Genomic DNA, 17,547 nt, shown 5'->3' with positions numbered 1-17,547 from the left:
TTTAGTCTTCATGCACTTTTACTATCTACAATCAGGAAAGCAGCATCTCGTCTTTTCTCCCATTTTACTTCCTCCTAGTAACTTCTCCCCAGTTTACACGTATGAAAATTTAATAAAATATTTACAATAAAATCATGTTCTTGGGAAGCCTGTTTGACAGGTGTTTGAAAGAATGTCAACGCCTCTATTAAACGTCACAAGCATATCACTATAACATACATCACCCAACGTCTTAAAGTATGGTGCACCTTCCAAACTCTGTGTGACTGGAAACCTGTTCACAGTGTAAGTAACTCTGTATATCTGTCACCTTGCTTGTTGTTCTGAGCTGTTAATTCACGATCTTCTGTATAGTAACAAGTCTGAAGGTAGTGGAGCAGGGTCAGACCCTGCATTACATTTCCAGTCTGCAGGGTAGCTAATTGCAAACCATGTTAAAGATTAAGGATTTGCAGAAATGTTCTCAGGCACTGTGTGGGTGATCCACACACTTTGTGCCGGTATCACATGAATTGCTTTGTGCTTGTTGGTGTGAATACATTTATTTTCTTTAGATAGAACATTATAGGTTTATACTTTGACAGTAATAGTCATCTCATTATTATATAGAAAGTAATATTACTGAGTTATTATAATGAATTAATATATGATATATGGTTATGAGATACTTAATTATTGGAAAGCATATGCTAAAGACATCTTTAATCTGTAGAAAAACAAAAATAACTTGCATTTATATGGTGCCTTTGACATATTACTATATCCTTAACAGAACAGGTGCTTCATAGGAATATTATCAAACAAAATCTGACACCTTTGTCACCCTACCACACATAAAGGTCTGAGGACAGGGGTCTAAAACTTAGTCAAAGAGTTACGTTTTGAAAAGTATCTTAAAGGAGGAAAGGGAACGCAAGACAAAGTTTTAAAGCTTAGGCATAAATTTGCATGGTGAGGAATATTGAATTTCAGAAGCGCAAATCAGCTAACAATTCACCCCCGGCGGCACAGTGGTTAGCACTGCTGCCTCACAGCGCCAGGTTCAATTCCCATCTCGAGTTTGCACTTTCTCCCCATGTTCACGTGGGTTTCCTCCCACAATCCAAAGATGTGCAGGTTAGGTGGATTGTCCATGAAAAATTGTCCCTTAGTGTCCAAAAGGATGGGTGGGGTTGCTGGGTTGCTGCGACAGGTGAAGACTTGGGCTTAAGTAGGGTGCTCTTTCCAGGTGCCGATGTGGACCCAATGGGCCGAATGGCCTTCTTCTGCACTGTAGGGATTACTATGAAAGTCTCCCAAATGGAGAATCTCGGCCAGAGTCTCAACAGACAGTGTGCCACTGATAAGTCACTTAACATTACAAGAGCAATTTTGTGCAGCAAGGCATTCAGCAGCTCTGCACTGGCAGTGGAACCTCACGTAAAAAGAAAGTGCATACAATGAAGGGAGCTAATAAAAGTACCAATGTTTCATGGGTACAAAAATGAGTCGGGGTGTGTATGACTTTCTAGCAGTTGTTTGCTGGACTCACTGACCGTTATTTTAAATGGCGACATGGGCACAAAATCCCGTGAGAGGTCAAAAGCGAGATTCTCGCCAGCGGGATCTCACAGTGCGATTTTTTTTCATTATTCGTTCATGGGATGTGGGTGTCGCTGACCAGGCCACCATTCGTTGCCCATCTCTGAGGGCATTTAAGAGTCAACCACATTGCTGTGTGTCTGGAGTCACATGTAGGCCAGATCAGGTAAGGATGACAGATTTCCATCCCTAAAGGACAATAGTGAACCAGATAGGTTTTTACAACAATTGACAATGGTTTCATGGTCGTCATTTGACTTTTAATTCCAGATTTTTATTGAATTCGAATTCCACCATCTCCCTGGTGGGATTCAAACTCGTGTCCCCAGAGCATCACCCTGGGTGTCTGGATTACCAGTCCAGTGACAATAGCACTATGCCACTGCCTCCCCAGTCATTGACTTAACGAGGTTCCTGCCAAGGTTCCGGAAGAGGAAGGTTGGAAACCTCATTTAAATACATTGCCATCTCATCAGTACGCTTCTCCGCTGTATTGTCCCCCACATTGAGATTTTACCCCCAGCTGATGTGATGCCAAGTCTTACAACAGGTCTGGAACAACATGAACCATGCAAAGAGATCAGGCCGAGGGCGCAAATGTAAGTACAGCCCCCAAGGGGGAGAGGTTCATGGCCGGGCAGTGGGAGGGTTCCCAAGTATGTGCGGGAGCGGTCCCCATGTATGTGGGGGTTATCCCTGTGGGGGGGAAGGGGTTCCCCATGAGCATGTGGGGAGGGGTCTCCGTGTCCAAGAGGGGGTTCTTTGTTTTTTTTAACCGTAGATCAGGGCGCCAATCTCTGGAAAGTTGGCATTTCCAGTTCTTCCAGGCGTTGCCACACCAGCATGACAGGTCATGTCTTCAGGATTTTCTTCATCAAAAGTGCTGGACGATATGGCGAGAAAAGCTGGCTGTGAAGCCAGCATGCTGCACACCGCTTTTCTTGCCTCATCCAGCAATGAGAAGAAAAAACTTAAATTCCACGCACTATCGCACCTTGACGACATTAAGTACAGCAATAAAATTTGTGCTAATCTTGTAAATGCTACTGCAATTCTGTTCAACAGGCTGTTGGAGCTTTTCTTTCACCGTAATAGTTGCATTCCTTACTGATTTCAAGACAACAGGTGCTTCTTATTGGTGAACACCTACACATGCCTATCAAAGAATAAGCTTGATGTTAGATCATGCAGCAGTGCTTTCGGGAATTCTCAGTTTCAATTTCTGGGAATAAGCTGCTGACTAATATTCATGATAAAACACCATCTCTCACAGCTACCTCAACTAAACTTCCTCGTACCTCGTGACTCAAGCCGGGAATCAAACCTGGGACCCTGGTGCTGTGAAGAAACAGTGCTATCCACTGTGCTACTGTGCCACCCATAAAGGGCCCCCTGTTCAGTTTCCCCGTCACATCAGTTCTGGTGATGCTACCTTCCATAATAGCAGAACCCTGAGTCCTCATTTTACCCTCTATCAACTCCATGTTCAATGGATCATCCTCTGCCATTTAATAATAATAATCTTTATTATTGTCACAAATAGGCTTACATTTACATGACAATGAAGTTACTATGGCTCTGTTAATGGCACCTCTGCCATTCTCGCCGGCTCGGTACTCTACAAGCCCAGTGGTAGTGGCAGCCCTGAGAGTGTGGTGGCAATGGAGGCAGCACATGAGACTGGAGGGGACGTCGGTGTGGTCACCGCTCTGTGACAATCACCGGTTTGCTCCGCGGGGGCTGGACAGGGGCTTTAGGTGGTGGCAGCCGCCAGGGATTGAGAGATTTGGGGATCTCTTCATTGAGGAGGGTTTCCCGAGCCTGAGGAGGAGTTTGAGTTGCCGGGTAGGAACGGATTTCGATACCTGCAGGTACGGGACTTTGTTCGGAGGCAGGTTCCAAGCTTCCCTCGCCTCCCTCTAACGGGGCTAAAGAATAAGGTGATGTGCAAAACAGGAGTTGGGGAGAGGAGGGTCTCGGAAAAATATAAGGAATTGATGGAGTGCGAAGGGGTCCCAATCGGGGAGGTAAAGAGGAAGTGGGAGGAAGAGTTGGGAGAGGAGCTGGAAGCCGGGTTATGGGAGAAGGCCCTGAGGAGAGTCAACACATCCTCGTTGTGTGCCAGGCTTAGCCAGATTCAGTTCAGGGCTCATGTGACTGTGGCCCGGATGACTAGATTTCTTGAGGAGGAGGAGGACAGATGTGGCGGTGCGGGGGAAGTCCAGCGAATCATGTACATATGTTTTGGGCGTGTCCGAAGCTGAGGAGATTTTGGCAGTGATTCTCCGGTGTCATGTCAGAGGTTCTGTAAGGGAGGGTGTCTCCGAGTCCAGAGGTGGCAATATTTGGAGTGTCGGAAGATTCGGGAGGCCAGAGGGGGAGAAAGGCCGACGTTTTGGCCTTTCCTTCCTGGTGGCCCGGAGACGGATTTTGCGGGGATGGAGGGACACGGAGCCTCCAAAGTCGGGAGTGTGGGTCAGTGACGTGGCAGGGTTTCTCAGGCTAGAGAAGATTAAGTTCGCCTTAAGGGGTTCAATGCAGGGTCTCACTCGGAGGCGGCAGCCATTCATCGACTTCTTTAAGGAAAACTGAACCTCAGCAGGGGGTGGTGAAATGGCGGGGGGGGGGGGGGGGGGGAGGGGGGAGGAAAAGGGAGGCATGGAAGTGGAGAATAAGGGCATGGAATCTAATATATGGGTATCTCGGAGTTAGGGCGGGAGAAAGTTGGGTACGTTATTGTGGAGTTTTTGCGTGTGTCGGACTGCTCAGTTGTTTAGAATGTTAAAATGTTAAAATTATAAATGCCTCAATAAAATGTTTTCGGAAAAAAAATGAAGTTACTGTGAAAATCCCTCAGTCGCCACATTACGGCGCCTGTTCGGGTACACAGAGGGAGAATTCAGAATGTCCAATTCACCTAACAAGCACGGTTTTCGGGACTTTTGTGATTAAACCGGCACACCCGGAGGAAACCCATGCAGACACGAGGAGAACGTGCAGACTCCGCACAGTGACCCAAGCGGGAAGCGAACTTGGGATCCTGGCGCTGTGAAACAACAGTGCTAACCACTGCCATTACTTTCAATATGATACCACCAGTTCCGAAGAATCTAGTCCAATAAACTCAGAGCGTTAACTCTGTTTCTTTCTTCACAGATGCTGCCGGACCTGCTGAGTTTATCCTGCACTTTCTGGGGTTTTTTCAATTTTTGAAGCACTGCGGTATGACCGGGCAGCAAGCTTGTTGTTTGATGATGTGTAGACTAGAATTTTACATTGCTCAGGCAACCTGGAAGTGCGTGAAATTGTCACAATGTTGGATGCGCTTCCCGATCTCATCGCGCACTCGAGCAATATTTCGGTTGGTGAGTGCATGCAAGATTCAGTAGCGCAACCACCAACAATCAACAGGCGACTTAGCCCAGAAGGGGCAAATTGAATGGGTGGCACGGTGGCCCAGTGGTTAGCACTGCTGCCTTGGGCGCTGAGGACCCAGGTTCAATACCAGCCCTGGGTCACTGTCCACGTGGAGTTTCCACATTCTCCCCATGTCTGCTTGGTTTCGCCCCCACAGCCCAAAGATGTGCAGTTTAGGTGGATTGGCCACGCTAAATTGCTCCTTAATTGGGAAAAAAATAATTGGGTACTCTAAATTTATTTTTTAAAGTGGGGGGGGGGGGCGCAAATTGACTGCAATTTTAAGTGGCCCGTCTCGGTGGGCTGGCTGATTAGCCGGCCAGCCTTTGCGTTTCAGCTGAAAACCGCCATCCGGGGCAGGATGAAGTGTCCAGGCTGAAATAAAATTTCGAAAGGTGGCTGCCGATGACTGTGCTGCTGAGAGACTGGTGGCATAGTTTTAACATTGATATTCATTTTTTCACAGTTCAGCAGCTCCTCGACACAGCTCCGCAGTGACTGTCCCCCTGAGACAGCACAATAGAGGTGCCAGCCAGCCCAAACTCCCGTTTCCCTTGGTGCCTGTCCTCCTCCCACCCTCCACAGCACCGGCTTTGACCGAATATGTCTCACACCAGATCGCCGCCAATTGGCCCGTCAGCGTGCACGGAATTGCGGGCCCGGGGCCTCTTCTGCGCCCTGGGAATGGGCGCGTCCGACGGGCAAAAGATTCAGGCCATGAAGGTTGTTGTGTGATGAGGTGCCAGACAGTACTCTTGATTTTCCGATACACAGATTCCAATACTGTCAATGTGAATTCAACTAAGTAATTATTCCTATAAAAATGGGGTTGAGAAAAATAGTTGGTGAGGTCCACGGCTACAAAGAATGTATGGGGTCGTGGTGGGAAAGGTTGGGTTGGGGTGGGAGGCGAAATGTTTCTCCAGAAGTGTTCACGGTTCACCCCTAAAACATAGTTATTTTTACTGGCTGAGGGAGACTCGGAACCACGCAGAATTCAAAGAAGCCCGATTCAATCGTCAGGCAAAATATTTGTTGAAACATATGGGGCGCGATTCTCCCAAACAGGGAGAAATCATAAGGCTGGCGTCAAAAACGGGCGGGTTTGACGCCAGCCTCCCCCCTCCCGACCGGGAACCGATTCTGGTCCCCAGTCGGGGCTAGCATGCCGCGGCCGTGAACTCCGGTATCGCGGGCTTAACGAATTTTGTTAAGCCCACTTGCCAGAGTTTGCGACGGCTGACGCGTCACATGACGTCAGCCGCGCATGCGCGGATTGGAAGACTCCAACCCGCGCATGCGCGTATGACGTCATCGTGCATTTGCGCAAAACCCGCGCATGCGCGGGCCGGGATGCCCCTCAGCCGCCCCGCGAATTGATACAGCGGGGCGGCGGAAGGACAAAGAGTGCGCGGGAATCGGACCCGCTGCCCGCGATCGGTGGGCACCGATCGCGGGCCCATGGCACCCTTGGCACGGCCGTGGTACTGCCGTGCCAATCGGTGCCATGGTTGCCAAGATCCGAACTTTACGGCCGTTTTTACGAACGGCCAGACCAGGTGTGTTTGCCGTTCGTAAAAACGGCCGTAAAGGGCTTGGAATTCGGCCCATCGGCCAGCTGAGAATCGCTGCTCGCCGTAAAAAAACGGCGGCAGCGATTCGTGTCGGGAGTCGGGCGTGGGGGGGGGGGAGAATAGCGGGAGGGCGTCAGACTAGCGTGGCCGTAAAAAGTTACGACCCCCGTTATTCTCCGCACCGTCGTGAGTGCGGAGAATTGCGCCCATGGAGTTTGCACCACTTTGTTAAATGTCATCACCATACAACAAACAAATATTAAATTCAATATTACACAGTCAGACACAACTCGAGTACAGAGAAATTATCTGATGAGCAATTGTTTTACATTAATCTCCTTGCGTCCAAATTGTTCAGCAGAGGGGGATGGTGGGGCGGTGACACAGACCCTTGCTCATGCATCTTCCACCATTGAACATTTTCAGCAGCAGGAGAAAGCTGGAAAGTTGATGAGTTGAAAGACATTTGAGCACATTGTGGGACTGGGAATTATTGAGACAATGGTCCATTAATAATGCCGTAACCATGGCAGAAGAATGTTTCTGCTGAATGTTTGCAAATGATGCAAAGATATAATCATGTTTATTATTGTCACAAGTAGTCTTGCATTAACACTGCAATGAAGTTACTGTGAAAATCCCCTCGTTGCCACATTCCGGCGCCTGTTCGGGTACACGGAGGGAGAATCCAGAATGTCCAAATAACCTAACAAGCACGTCTTTCGGGACTTGTGGGGGGGAAACGGGAGCACCGGGAGGAAACCCACGCAGGCAGGGGTGGAACGTGCAGACAGTGACCCAAGCCGGGAATCGAACCTGGTACCCTGGTGCTTTGAAGCAACAGTGCAAACCACTGTGCTACCGTCCCTCCCATATGTAGAGATAAGTAGAGTGACAGGTTCTGTTGAGGAAGCAAGGAGGCTGTTGAAGGACCTGGACAGGCTAGGAGAGTGGGCAAATAAGTGACAGATGGAATACAATGTGGAAAAGTGTTAGGTTATGCACTTTGATAGGAAGAATAGAGGCACAGACTATGTTCTAAATGGGAAAAGGCTTCAGAAATCAGAAGCACAAAGGGACTTAGGAGGCCCAGTTCAGGATTCTCTTGAGGTCAACATGCATGTTCAGTTGGCAGTTAGGAAGGCAAATGCAATATTACTATTCAGACCGAGAGGGCTAAAATACAAGAGCAGAGATGTCCTGTTGAGGCCTATAAGGCTCAATTCAGACCCCATTTGAACAGTTTGGGCCTCGTATCTAAGGAAGGATGTGCTGGTCTTGGAGAGGGTCCAGAGGAGGTCCACAAGAATGATCACCGGAATGAAGGATTTGTCATATGAGGAGGGGTTGAGGACTCTGGGTCTGTACTCAATGGATGAGGGGGAATGTCAGTGAAACTTACAGAATACTGAGAGGCCTAGATAGGGTGAATGTGGAGAGGATGTTTCCACTATTAGGAGAAAGTAGAACCCAAGGGCACAGCCTCAGACTGAAGGGACAATCGTTAATAACAGAGATTAGGAGGAATTTCTTCAGCCAGAGGGTGGTGAATCTGTGGAACTCATTGCTGCTGAAGGCTGTGGAGGCCAAATTACTGAGTGCTTTTAAGATAGAGATAGGTAAGTTCTTGATTAATAAGGGGGTCAGGCATTATGGGGAGAAAATAGGAGAATGGGGATGAGAAACTTATCTGCCATGATTGAATGTTGGAGCAGACTCGATGTGCCAAATGGCCTAATTCTGCTCCTGTGCCTTATGGTCTTATGGGTCAGAGGAAGGCTTCCGGGCATCACTGTAGCACAGTGGGTAGCACTGTTGCTTCACAGCTCCAAGGTCCCAGGTTCGATTCCCGGCTTGGGTCACTATCTGTGCGGAATCTACACGTTCTCCCTGTGTTTGCGTGGGCTTCCTCCGGGTGCTCCGGTTTCCTTCCGAATGACGTGCTGTTAGGTAATTTGGAGATTCTGAATTCTCCCTCTGTGTACCCGAACAGGCGCCGGAATGTGGTGATTAGGGGCTTTTCACAGTAACTTCATTGCAGTGTTAATGTAAGCCTACTTGTGACAATAAAGATTATTATTATTATTATTATTAATTTGCACTTAAACGGTGGATGTCCATGCCCAGTAGTATACTGCTTAAAAAGCCAAAGACTGGCAGACTGTGGGGGAGGGTTGCAAGGTCTCCTCAGAAATATTATTTTGCAGCAAGCCCAAAATCCCCCCACATAGTGAACTCTAAACCCACCACTCATTGCCAAGGTTGCCTGAAGTTTTCATGCTACTCCTCGTGTTCTCTTAGCAGCCAAGGATGTGGGTAGACCAACCCCAAACCCCAGCATCAAAGGCCTTGTCCTAGACAACTACGATACTGCTACCACAGTGCCAGTGAAACTCTGTGACAAGTTTGAAACTCATGTAACCCAAGATACATTTTGGGCTTATCTGCCACACTTCTGCTGGAATATGGTGAGAGTGAGCCGGGAAAACCTTTTGATTCTCAGCCTTTGAGCATGTTTATTATTATTGTTATATTAATCTTTCTGGGACATGTACAAGATTTCAGATTGCAGAGAGAACAATGCTGTGACAGACAGCTTTGCTGGAGATGAACAATCATTAGGAAAATTGGAAGCAATCACAGTGAGCTCAACAAGTAACTTAGAGATGGAGAGTATATATTGATGATGCTATTTATGTACTTCATTTACTGTCACAGGTGGATTTTAACTCACTTTCTGTTTGAGTCTTTGAAAAAGTGACGTTGACCACGGTCTCATGAATGATCTATTTTTTTCCCAGGAGAATGGGGAAAATGGAGCAAAGAACCCTCTTTCAGATTGGTTTCTTCCTCGTATTTGCAGTGGCAACAATTTCAGCAGGTAGGAATCAACATCACAACCTCTCACTCATATCCTGAAATCCCCTACTGAGAATGATGTTCACATTACTGCTAATATAGTTCTAGTCCCAGATCACAAAAACAAATACATAAGCTGAACTGGATGGAGAGAGGAACAACAAGCCCGCGTCCAATGAAAAAGATTGCATGATGGGAAAGAGGTTTAGCCCTCTACAGTCCAACGATCAGATAGCAAAGGGAAAAACTCATTGAGGTATAAAAAAAATTAAACGTTACATGTAGGCTAAGCATTATGACATCAGTGAATCAGTACTTAAGGTAAAAGAGAACATATTTAAATGAGTAGGCAACAGTTTTAAAACAGTTATTACAATGAACTTCATTACAGAAAGACAGGTAAACAAATGGAACTGCTTCCCAGGCAAACTAGGACAGGTAAATATATCAGAGACTGTAATGAGTGAGTTTGGGTACCAGATGACATATTTCAATAAGCTTAAAGGCGTTTTTCATCCTTGATTTTTCTTATGAAAAGATGAATAGTTAAGATTCTTTTATTTTGTATTCATTTAAGAGACATTGGACGCAATTTTCCAGAAAGATTTCCAAGTGCTGTAGCGAGCGGGAATTGCTGCGAGTTTCCCAGTGCTCAGCCCAGCGAGACTTGCAACGCTATTCAACGTTAATTGGTCCACATAATGAGGCCTCACAGGCTTCTTGCCCTAAATGCTGGCTCGCCAGCTGATTCGCCAGGACCGCGCTTGCCAGCTCCTCGCTAACATGGTCGGGCATCACTTAAACTGCATTTGCTCAGCGCAGCCCAGCCCCAGGATTCAGGGATAATGACCTGGGGAGGCTCCTGGACGCCGTGGAGGCCAGGAGGGATGTCCTGTTCCCCCAGGGATCCAGGAGGGTGATTCAAAGGGCGCTATGGGCACCGATCGGAGGAAGGGGGCGCTGGGTGCCAACCCGGGCCCGTTCTATGGAGTGGTGACAGTGGCTAGCAGCTCCCCTGAGTTCCACCCCTCTGATGAGGTCGCTTCTTGCAGGCAGCACGCGAGACAATGCCGTCCACAAGTGAGCGGGGCCGTCCGGCCCCAGAGCCCCCAGACGACACCCACCAGGGACATCGAGGGCCATGGGATGAGGTAGCAGCTGGCTGCCTCCACCTCAGATGTGTACCAAGACGTAGAGGTAGAGCTAGGAGGGCCAGGCACCTTGAGGATCACTGAGGGCACCGGGGTATGGGGTGGGGAGGGGGTGAGGTTGGGGGCTGGGGGGTTGGCACTATCTGGAATGGGGTATTGTACAGCATATTAAATAACTTTTTTGCACAACCATTATGATGCCTCCTTCACTTTCTTCCGCAATGCGGGCTGAGCCCCGGACACTTTACCCACCTCTCTAGGCAACCCCCCCCTCCCCGTGGCACCCACATACACTCTGGCCGTGGTCCCATCCCCGGATCTGTGTCCCATCCCCTGGGTGTTCGGATGTTGCGGCATTGTCTCATGCAGTGTTCAGGCATCAAGGTGCGATTGGGATGCTAGGCAATGACTCCCACATGCTACAAGGCCCGTCCACCCACGGAAATCCACTTGGCATGTGTGAAGTGCTCACCTAACAACGATTGCCAAATCCCTATCAGAAATAGCCTTCAGCCACTAGGCCTGAGGCCTTGGCAGTCAATGGGAGTTATGGGCGGTTGTGGGGCAGACGGGCAGACACAACGGTCGCCCCCGGAACGGGTGCACACGATCCAGTGGTTGGCATGGTGGTGCAGCGGCGGTCCCCCCCCCCCCCCACCCGCACCTCCCCATGATGGCTTACCCCTGCGGAGGGTGTCCCCACCCCCAGGCGAGGGTCCCCCATCCCCCACCAAGCACAGGGTCAGGAAGCCCAGCATCCCCAGGCTCTTTGCCTATGAGCAAAGATGGCTTCTCACCTCGGATCCTCACAGAAGCCCTTCTGCCAGGTTCACGTTATTCAAAAGGAGAACTAATCGGCGCCAGCATGAGCACTTGCTGGAGATGCCGCTAAATGACGGGAGGCTGTTGGATAAGGGGTGGCTCTCGTTAATCGTATGGAAATAGGGTTTAACTGCTGATAATTGTTTATCACCACGCTATGGCGAGATTCCGAATTCGCCAATTGGAGCAGCCCGGTTGCATCACAAACTGTTTGGCGTCTGCCACGGTTCCCGCTTGCGGCCTCTCTCGCTATTCACTGGCCTTGTTACACTTGAGTGCAAGTATAAAAAGGCCGGAAGATCGTGGCCAATGCTATTACCTGAAAGTGCTCGGAAACCCAGCTTCTCTGTGTCTATGCAAGATTATAGTGAATGGATTAAAATTGATGCCATGATTTTGTTTGCCTTCAGTGCCACGTGACTGCACAGCAATTAAACGAAGTAACAGAAGGGCTACTTCAGGGATTTACGTCATTCAGCCTCAAAGATCCCCTCCACTTGTGGTCAACTGTGTCATGAGAGGCAATTCTGGCTGGACAGTGATTCAACGTAGCACCAGATGCAGCAAGATCACCTGGAAAGAAAGTTGGACCACATATAAATACGGTTTTGGTGATGTGTTGAGTGATTTCTGGCTGGGCAATGAGTACATCTACCTTCTAACCAAACAGAATAGGTACAAACTGAGAATAGAGTTTCGAGACACCAAAAGGGGTGTTAAATATGCCGAGTATTCCTCATTTTACATAGAATCTGAGAGAGGGAAGTACAGAATCAGGCTTGGCTCATTTTCTGGGAATGTTGTTGACCAAATGACCCGGCTTATTAGAAATTCACTGATTGATAACCAGCCTTTTTCCACAAAGGACAAAGATAATGATAGCCTCCGAGGTTCTTGTGCTGCTAGTCATGGTGGATGGTGGTTTGATGCTTGTGGTAGTGCGTACCTGAATAGAAAGTACCCATACTGGTCTGGAATTAACATCAAGAAAGTCACCATGATGATTCAACCAACCTGTTAATTGGGGCTTCAAGCAAAGGTATTGGCTTGTTGGTCATTCCTATTTATTCAGTGGCCATGAACATCACATCACACAGAAGAAATTTAATTATTTCCATTATTCCAAAATGCCAGTAGTGAGCAGTATCCACTTCATTCTTAGCTCCAAGTGTATGGCTCGGTAATTAATCCCACAAGGGTTCTACTTTTAGATATCCTCTTCCCCCTATCCATTTGCCTCATTATTCACTGCTCACCTAGTCCCAGATGCATTTACTACCCCCATACATGCTATCTCACCTAGATACCATTACTTCTCAGCATCACAATATTCCTCATTTCTCCCACCCATATATTGGTTCTCTGGACCCTGACTAACCTTTGCAGAATGAAATTAATCAGTTTCCCTGAGAGCGTACAATTAGTTCAGGGTGCTAAAGATTTACTTAATTCTGGGACAATCTCGATATTTTTCACACCTCAATCACTGTTTGCAAAATTCTAATGCAGGACAATATACAGCTGAAGTACATGTGAACTTGTTTGCAGTCTGTAAAATAACGTACCACAATGTGTAACTGTGTTGGGAGAGTTCACTGACTGGCATTTGGGGTTGTTTCTACCGGGGCTAGCATGGAATTCTAATCCAGAGAGAATTCCGTATATCTGCTTCTGCTGTTTACAAACCTGTTGTATTTTAATAATCAGTGCATGTTTGATGACTGTGATCTTGTTCAATAAATTCACAATTGCAATTGTATGCTTAAAACTCTGAATATTTCCTGCCTGGTTTTGCCATGAAACAACTCAAGTGTTATCAACAGATCTTGCATTTAAGCAATCCCATTCATAACTGATATTATCAGAGTTGGTGTGTCACTCCTGAGCTCAAATAATTCTCTCACCAAAACACTTCTTGCCTTAGTCAGATAGTGGGCAGCATTCACCAGTTTGAGACTAAGTGCAGTGCCGGGCAGCTCCAGCAGCACGTATCCACCGGCCAGAATGGCGGTATTGATGCGACCATCAATTCACACGAGACAGAGAGTTGAAGTGAACAGTGGCTTTAATCAACTAGAACTGTGCCTGCCTGTGACTGCTCTGCACTGAGAGCTGCCTACGGGGCAGCTGCTCTATATACCTCCCCTCAAGGGGGCGGAGCCCATAAGGGTACCAACATGATACAAGCACTGTAATACAGTACAATGGTCCATAGGTGGAGCCCACCTGGACAATAGCATAGTACAATGTAATAGAGTGGTGAATGGTTACCATAATACGTTCACCACATTCACCTCCTGTTAAAAAAATTGAAGTCCGGCGGGAGTGAAGGGCTCACAGGTTGAGTCTGTCCGGCGCCCTGATCATGCACTGCGATTGCCTGAGCTCTGGTTTTGCAGTGGGCACGGGTGTCAAACTTGTCGGTGCGGGCATGGATGTTGAACTCGTCGATGTGGGCACAGATCTGGACTCCGGGAGCGTGTCTTCTGGAGCTTCATCCCTGTAGGTCGGCGATGGGTGGAGGGGTATAGGAGGGGGTGTGGAGGTCATGTAGGGGCGAGGCCGCTGTTTGGTGTAGGTTGGGGATTAGGTGATGGTAGGGAATCCTGCGGGTGCCAGGTTCTGGAGGGAGACCGTATCTTGTCGGCCGTCAGGGTGCACCACGTATGCATACTGGTGGTTGACGTGAAGGAGCTGGACCCTCTCGACCAGGGGGTTGGACTTATGGCTCCTCACGTGTTTCCAGAAGAGTACAGGCCCCGGTGTCTTCAGCCAAGCTGGAAGCGAGACCCCGGAGGTGGATTTCCTAGGGAAAACAAATAGGCGGTCATGAGGGGTCTGGTTCGTGGCTGTGCAAAGAAGTGGCCTAATGGAGTGGAGCACGTCGGGGAGGACCTCCTGCCAGTGGGAAACTGGGAAATTCCTAGACCGCAGGGGCAGGAGGATGGCCTTCCATACCGTCGCGTTCTCCCTCTTCCCCTGTCCGTATCCCCGGGGGTTGTAACTGGTAGTCCTGCTTGAGGCAATGCCCTTACCAAGCAGGTACTGACACAGTTCGTCACTCATAAACTAGGAGCCCTGGTCACTGTGGACGTACATGGGGAAACCCAACAAGGTGAAGATACAATGTAGGGCCTTAATAACTGAGGCCGCGGTCATGTCGGGCAGGGGATTGCAAAGGGGAAGCGGGAGTACTCTTCAATGACGTTGAGGAAATACGCGTTGCGGTTGGTAGAGGGGAGGGGCCCTTTGAAGTCAATACTAAGGTGCTCAAAGGACCAGGATGCCTTCACCAGGTGGGCCTTATCCAGTTGATAGAAGTGCGGCTTACACCAGAGATTTGGCAGTCTCTGGTCATGGCCCTACCTCCTTGGTGGAGTAGGGTCAGTTGCGGGCCTTGATGTAGTGGATAAGCCGGGTGACCCCCGGGTGACAGAGGTCATTGTGGATGGCCCGGAGTCGGTCATCTTGCGCGCTGGCACATGTGCCGAGGGACACGGCATCTGGAGGCTCGTTGAGCTTCCCAGGAAGATATACTATATTGTAATTATAAGTGGAGAGTTCGATCCTCCACCTCAAGATTTTATCGTTCTTGAACTTGCCCCGCTGTGTACTGTCGAACATGAAGGCTACCGACCTTTGGTCGGTGACGAGGGTAAACCGCCTATCAGCGAGATAGTGCCTCCAGTGCCGTACAGCTCCACAATGGCTTGAGATTCTTTTTCGACTGAGGAGTGTCGAATCTCGGAGGCGTTGAGGGTACGGGAGAAAAATGCTACGGACCTGCCTGGTTAAGGATGGCGGCAAGGGCGATCTCTGATGCGTCGCTCTCCACCTGGAAGGGATCGGACTTATCCACCGCGCATCGCGGCTTTGGCGATATCTGCCTCGATGCGGTTGAAGGCCAGGCAGGCCTCAGCCACCAGCGGGACGATGGTAGCTTTGATCAGTGGGCGGGCTTTGTCCGCAGAGTTGGGACCCACTGGGCATAATAGGAAAAGAACCCAAGGCACCTTTTCAGTGCCTTGGGGCAGTGGGGAAGGGGAGTTGCAGGAGGGGGTGCATACGGTCGGGGTCGGGCCCTCGAACTTCGTTTTCCACGACATAGCCGAGGATGGTTAGTCTAGTTGTGTGGAAATGCATTTCTCCTTGTTATAAGTGAGGTTGAGGGCTTGGGCGGTTTAGAGAAACTTCTGAAGGTCGTGGTCCTGCTAGTCGTGGCTGCAGATGGTGATGCTGTCCAAGTACGGAAATGTAGCACGCAGCCCGTACTGGTCCACCATTCGGTCCATCTTTCTTTGGAAGACCAAGACCACGATGGTGACGCCGAAGGGGACCTGGAGGAAGTGGAAGAAGCGGCCGTCTGCCTCAAAGGCCGTGTAGTGGCAGTCCTCCGGGTGGATTGGGAGCTGGTGGTATGCGGAATTCAGATCTTTTGTGGAGAACACTCGGTAGTGTGCAATCTGATTAACCATGTCCGCTATCCGGGAAGGGGGTACGCATCGAGGTGTGTATACCGGTTTATGGTTTGGCTGTAGTCTACAACCATCCGATTCTTTTCCCCGGTCCTGACGGCCACCACCTGAACTCTCCAGGGGCTGTTACTGGCCTTGTTGATCCCTTCCCGCAAGAGCCGCTGGACCTCGGACTTGATAAAAGTCCTGTCCTAGATACTGTACTGCCTGCTCCTGGTGGCGACAGGTTTACAGTCGCCGGTGAGATTCGCGAATAGCAGGGCACGGTCGACCTTCAGGGTCGCGAGGCTACAAACAGTGAGGGGGGATAGGGGCCTGCCGAACTTTAGGGTCAGGCTCCTGAGGTTGCACTGGAAGTCCAGTCCCAACAGAAGAGGAGCTCAGAGATCGGGGAGTACATACAGTTTAAAGTTTGTGTATTCGACGCCCTGTATCGCGAGGTTCGCGATAGTGTACCCCCGGATCTGCACTGAGTGCGATCTGGAAGCGAGGGAGATTGTTTGACATGCAGGGGAGATTTGGAGAGAACAGTACCTTACCGTATCTGGGTGAATGAAGCTCTCCGTGCTCCCGGAGTCAAACAGGCAGGGCATCTCGTGCCCATTGGCCCGGACGGTCATCATGGAGTTCCTGAGTTGTTTTGGGCGTGACTCGTCAAGGGTGACCGCGCCGAGTTTCAGGTAGTCGGCGTGGTCAGAGGTGGTGGAGTGGTCCCAAGATGGCTGCCCCCATCGGTCGCACGTGTCAGGCGGCGTTGAAGATTGCGACCAAGATGGCGGCTCCCGTCAGTCGCACATGTCGGGCGGCGGTGAAGATGGCGGCCAAGATGGCGGCCCCATGAGACGCACATGGCAGGACGCGTGGGAGACGGTGGCCAAGATGGCAGCCCCCGTGAGTCGCATGTGTGGTGTAGAGCCGAAGGTGGCTGCCCCCACGGACAACACGAAGCGGGTGATGCGTCGGAAGGGGCGGAGCCAGAAGGCATGCAGCGGGCCTGTGAGTCTGAGAGTCGGGCTTGTGATTTGGAGGACTTGGACCTGGCCAGGCAGACTTTGGCAAAGTGGCCTTTCTTGCCGCAGTCGCCACAGCTCGTGTTCCGAGCTGGGCAATGCTGCCTGGGGTACTGGTTCTGAACGCAAAAGTAGCAGGGCAGCACCCCCCCCCCCCCCCCCCCCCCCCCACCCCCCAACCCGGGATGGGCCGGCAGCTGCGCAGTACAGGCTTGGGGTACTCTCAGTTCGGGTGTCCACGAGGGGGCCGCATGGTTGGAGGGGAATGCGTTGAGGCTTTGAAACGCTACTTCGAGGAAGGTGGCTAGTTTTACCGTCTCTTCTAGGTCGAGGGCGCCCTTCTTGAGCAGGCACTGTCTGACTTAGTTGGACTGGACTCCAGCCATGTAGGCATCCCGGACGGCAAGTTCCATGTGCTGTGAGGCCGCGATGGCCTTGTAGTTGTAGCTTCGCGCGAGGACTTTCAGGTCACGTAGGTACTCCTCCAGCGATTCCCCGGGGCGTTGGCGGAGAGTGGTGAGGAGGTGCTGCGTGAACACTTCGTTCACCGGCCTCATGTATTGGCGCTTCAGCATCGCGAGGGCGTCGGCGTATGTGGAGGCTTCCTCAATTTGCACAGAGATTCGATGGCTCACCGGGCGTGAAGGAGACTCAGCTT

General features: G+C 50.0%; 1 protein-coding gene across 1 annotated transcript; it reads left to right on the top strand.

Moving 5' to 3' along the window:
• The first annotated feature begins 207 nt into the window (after positions 1-207).
• LOC119974751 (fibrinogen-like protein 1-like protein) lies at positions 208-13,175 on the top strand. Its single transcript, XM_038813949.1, has 3 exons — positions 208-285; positions 9,374-9,453; positions 11,815-13,175. The coding sequence occupies exons 2-3, from the start codon at positions 9,378-9,380 to the stop codon at positions 12,423-12,425; spliced, it is 687 nt and encodes a 228-aa protein (XP_038669877.1). The 5' UTR covers positions 208-285; positions 9,374-9,377; the 3' UTR covers positions 12,426-13,175.
• The last annotated feature ends 4,372 nt before the right edge of the window (positions 13,176-17,547 follow it).

Source organism: Scyliorhinus canicula, chromosome 12, assembly GCF_902713615.1.
Source record: "Scyliorhinus canicula chromosome 12, sScyCan1.1, whole genome shotgun sequence".
In the NCBI taxonomy this organism is placed as follows: Eukaryota; Metazoa; Chordata; class Chondrichthyes; order Carcharhiniformes; family Scyliorhinidae; genus Scyliorhinus; species Scyliorhinus canicula.
Note: the sequence above shows the minus strand (reverse complement) of the source record. Positions and strands in the feature narration are given on the sequence as shown.

Coding starts and splice junctions, on each gene's coding strand:
- LOC119974751 (XM_038813949.1), top strand. CDS start 9,378: ATGGGGAAAATGGAGCAAAGAACCCTCTTTCAGATTGGTTTCTTCCTC. Junction 9,454..11,814: donor AGTGGCAACAATTTCAGCAG/GTAGGAATCAAC, acceptor GTTTGCCTTCAG/TGCCACGTGACTGCACAGCA.